At 49.6% G+C, this 4,042-nt stretch overlaps 1 protein-coding gene across 1 annotated transcript; it reads right to left on the bottom strand.

Annotated features, from left to right (window-relative positions):
- Positions 1-800: 800 nt before the first annotated feature.
- LOC125759503 (uncharacterized) lies at positions 801-3,715 on the bottom strand. Its single transcript, XM_049418361.1, has 3 exons — positions 3,612-3,715; positions 2,064-2,294; positions 801-1,088 (listed from the first exon to the last, which is right to left on the bottom strand). Exons 1-3 carry the CDS (start codon positions 3,713-3,715, stop codon positions 878-880), a joined length of 546 nt encoding a protein of 181 aa, XP_049274318.1. The 3' UTR covers positions 801-877.
- Positions 3,716-4,042: the final 327 nt, after the last annotated feature.

The raw sequence follows: 4,042 nt of genomic DNA, 5'->3' as shown, positions 1-4,042 counted from the left end.
TTGGTGCGTAGCAGGCAGCTCCGAAACGTGCAAGCACTTTCGCGCTGCTGAAGATTCTGAGTTGGACCAGCAGTCCTCTCAATAAGCTTGTAATTTCTGGGGTTTTACGTGCCACATTCACGATATTATTATGAGGCGTTCCGGAAATTTCGACTACCATGGGTTCTTAATGTGGACCGAAATATAAGTAGAGGGGCCTCAAGCATTTCGCCTCCCTCGCAATGCGACTGCCACGGCCGAGCTCGAGCCCGCGAGCTTTCGGGTCAGCAGCCGAGCACCGCAACTACTGAAGCAACGCGGCAGATTCTTTTAATAATTCGTTTTATTGCCATTACAATTATATGGTCACTCTCGACGGGTTTTTCGCCGTCGGCGTCGCGTCATTTTTGCGTATAAAGCCCAAATCGATAACATCACCCCGTGCACAGTATGTTCTACCGGCGAGTAAAAGCGCGGAAGCGCTTTTGACGAACCCGGCTGAAGCAGAGATGAAACTAGCCGGCCATCTGTGTCGCATGCGATTACTTCTTCTCGCGTGCGAGGCCTGCCGTCGATTGCTCCTCAAGCAGAGAAGAAACGCCCAGCCCGTTCTTCGCATGAATGGACGCCGGGGAAGGGGGAGGGCTGCGTCGCTCGAGCAGCAACTGCGAACTTTGATCAGCAAACGGCTCGTATACCCTTCTACGTGCTGTAATCTCACCGCTTCGCGTTAAGACGACAGACTACACGAAAACCGCTTCTCTCCCTGGAGCGGCCGTATTCCTTCACACCAACGTTTTGTAGAGTTCCGCGAGAGTTTGCGCTCTTGTAATGCAACAGACTTTTGTTAGACCTTGGGTTGTACGACCAGCAAACGAGGGTGTCGATGAAATGCAGTTTAAAATCTAGAAACTTGGTGCAGTTGATCTTGGTCAACAAACTGTTCGAAGTACGGAGCACAGCGATGTTTAGACTTGAGGTGGAACTCCGGGTTCTCTGTGACGCATCCTTCAGGCTGCGCAGCAGTGACAGGGTCTCCCATCTCTCGACAGCAGAGGCACTCCTCCTCGCTGAAGTTGTCGAGTACCACGCAATGTTCGCAGTCGCACCTGAAACAGCACCAAACAAGCGCTCAAAAATTTCACGTTGGGCTGCGTTCATAAGATAGTGCACGCAATGCATAATTGCTGGAGCCGCCTTTTAGCTAAGGTATCGTTGGTCGGGAGCTGCGCATGACAAGGTAACAGGGATCATTCCGTCGAGGTGGAGCCCGATTAAGATCTAATTCCTTGATGAAAATTTAAATAGCTTCATTCTTCACTTATTCGCGCAAACACACAGAGACAAGAAGAGACTTACGAGGACAGGCGCGATCTAACAACTGATTTATTTTTCGGAATACACACATATTTAACAGCCCACTGTTCTGCTCGAACAGGTTAAAAACACCAAAAACATGAAACGCACACACTGCATCACATGAGCACACGCCTTAACGTACTGATATCAGCGACAACTCTTTTGCAAGCAAAGCAATCGTAAGTCTCTTCTTGTCCCTGTGTGTTTGCGCGAGTAAGTGAAGAATGAATTTGTTCCAACTAGGCCGAATCGCAGTTTTGCCTAAATAGGTTCCTTGCGGTGTCAATCGTGAGAAATAAGTTCTTTCCTGGTCCGGGTGAGTTGGTGTCGTTTGACGTACAATACAGGTGTCGCAAGGCGCGCTTATCACAGTTATCGAGTCCAATCGGAATCAAATTTTTTAATCGCGACCGGCTCCCGGTTGCGGTCCCTATCGCGGCTCGAATGCGATCGAAAGTGCACCGTGTGACGAAACATTCAGCGCGAATGGCACATTCGTGGACACGACGGCGTCGACACCGCTGCTGACTGGGCTCAGTGACATCGCCCTGATACTGCATAAATAAGAAGCCGCAGGAGAGATTGCACAGCGCAAGCGGCCCCAGAGGTAAACCCTCGCTTCGTCGCGTTGACGCACCATCATACTTCCGAGGCACCCAGCAGAAGCACCATTTCTTTTTCCTGAACGAAAAAATACCTGGGCAGTTAAACGCTTTAGCACTTACCAGTCAGTACGGGTGAGTCGCGAATGAAGCTCTTCACCGACGACGTCGCTTGGCTGACTGGCCGCCTCGGCTTCCGTCGAGAAAAACGAGGCTTCGCTCAACGACGGTGTGCGCTGAAACACTGGCCGCGCGAGCTCAAAGAAGCATATCGCACTCCACTTGGCTGAAGTCGCTGAAATGTAAACCCGTTCCCCTTGCGAGGTCTTCGTTGCAAGGTTCAGCGGGTTCAATCTGCACCGCGATCCATCTCAGCCATCATCACAGAAAACACGGAAGCAGCGAAAGCAGCCGCCTACGCATGCTGTGACGTTTCATGGCGCCCTCTGATTCGCTGAGAGCAATGAACGCAATTACGACACAGCTCCAGCGCCAAATTTCAGGCGAGTGAAATTGTGGAAGAGATATTTGGTCTTTGATTACGAATTTTTGTGTACTGAAGAGCCATGTAACGTCATCACCTTAACAAAGAATAAGAGAGTGCGTATTGAAATGGCTGCCTGAGTCATATAGCTCTTGCTGTCAGAATGTTGCTTCTGCAGATGTGTGTACTTTTATGCTCGCAGGCGTGCTGCGCTGTCGCTTCACCGAGCGGCTCACGAATTATCAGTGTGACGGCGCAAGAGGCGCACTTAAGCATTTTGAGGACCTACGCTGCAAACGAGCCCTTTATACACAGAACAGCGACGACCTTTCGAAAAAGGAACGCGATAATGGGGCAGCTCCCGAAAGAACCGATTCGCTAACATGCCTGCGAGCAGAAAAAGTCGCGAATCTGCGAATCCGCTTTAAGACCTCAACACTATGCGGCTCACCCTTAAATGGCTGAGACGGCCACTTCGGCCGTTAGCCTTCTATTGCGGTCAAATTCTACGGAAAATTCGGTGTATTTCAAAGCATTGCAGGCAGTCAAAACAAATCCAGGTCACCCACTTAAGCGATGCTTACCTCACAATTATATCGTGGTTTTTCACATACCCCTAACAGACAGTTTTGGTCATCTTCTCGAAAAGCATAGAAGGAGGAGGAGGACTGTGTAGGCTACAGGCGAATCTATATATAGTCTTGCGAGATATGCTGGCGATTGCTCTGCCCAGTTTCCTCCTCTCAGGGCATGTTAAAAACACGGCCATTGTTTTAAGCGATCTGCGGGCAGGCTACCAAGAAGGCGCACGCAGTGCGACGCGACAATGCGTATGCCGGTGGCTCATGAGCTATGCCGCGTACGGTGCTGTGCCGAGCTCCCATATCGCCACACCACTCCTCAATATCAGCGCCACTAATCATCAACCACATACTAGGTTTAGCGTTTAAAAACCTCTAAATTAGTTCATGATCACCACTCACATCCGAAGTTTGTAACGTTTAAAAACTTCAAGAGTAGTCGCGACACCTCCTTCCTCAATTTCCAGTGTCCACACCGAAACACCGTGTCATTCACTCTGTCGTGTAGCGATCCCAAACGTTGGAGTACTGCAAAGAAACACTCTTGAGCTTTCTCAAGTTCATTGTAAGTCAGCAAATAATGTACAATATCACCATAGGTCTCACGAGTAGGACACAATAGCGTCGCGGCAAGCCTTATCTTGTAGAGCCACGCTGGCGTACGAGCTGACCCTGTGCGAATGCGATGTAGCAGAGAGGCCCTTGCCCATGGTCACTCCTTTTTTCACATATGGCTGGTGAGGTGTCAACGATAAATAAAACAATAATGAATGGACATTCCTAGCGACAGCTTATTGTAAAAGACGCTGTAGTTCTGTAGGAGCCTTCTTTGTGGGCCCAAGCATTCCGAAAAAGCCTGCCAGCCGTCTCCTTACCCGTTATACCAGCACCATGAGGCAGGCAATCATGAATTTTGCAGCGCTTGTTCCGAGCTCAATCTCAACCGACCCGTCGGTGTACGCGCACTTTGTTTTCGGTATCTGTGCAATAAACTAAATAGCGCCAACATTTCTTAGGCGATTATAGATAATGTTATT

Source organism: Rhipicephalus sanguineus, chromosome 8 (assembly GCF_013339695.2).
Source record: "Rhipicephalus sanguineus isolate Rsan-2018 chromosome 8, BIME_Rsan_1.4, whole genome shotgun sequence".
Classification (NCBI taxonomy): domain Eukaryota; kingdom Metazoa; phylum Arthropoda; class Arachnida; order Ixodida; family Ixodidae; genus Rhipicephalus; species Rhipicephalus sanguineus.
This window is presented reverse-complemented; position numbering and strand designations above follow the sequence as displayed.

Bases quoted from the DNA above. Each gene is read 5' to 3' on its own strand.
- LOC125759503 (XM_049418361.1), bottom strand. From the start codon at position 3,715: ATGGGCAAGGGCCTCTCTGCTACATCGCATTCGCACAGGGTCAGCTCG. The intron at 2,295-3,611 runs GTGAGACCTATG...ATCGCGGTGCAG, and splicing joins GACGCTATTGTGTCCTACTC to ATTGAACCCGCTGAACCTTG. The intron at 1,089-2,063 runs GTAAGTGCTAAA...GTGCTGTTTCAG, and splicing joins CGACTCACCCGTACTGACTG to GTGCGACTGCGAACATTGCG.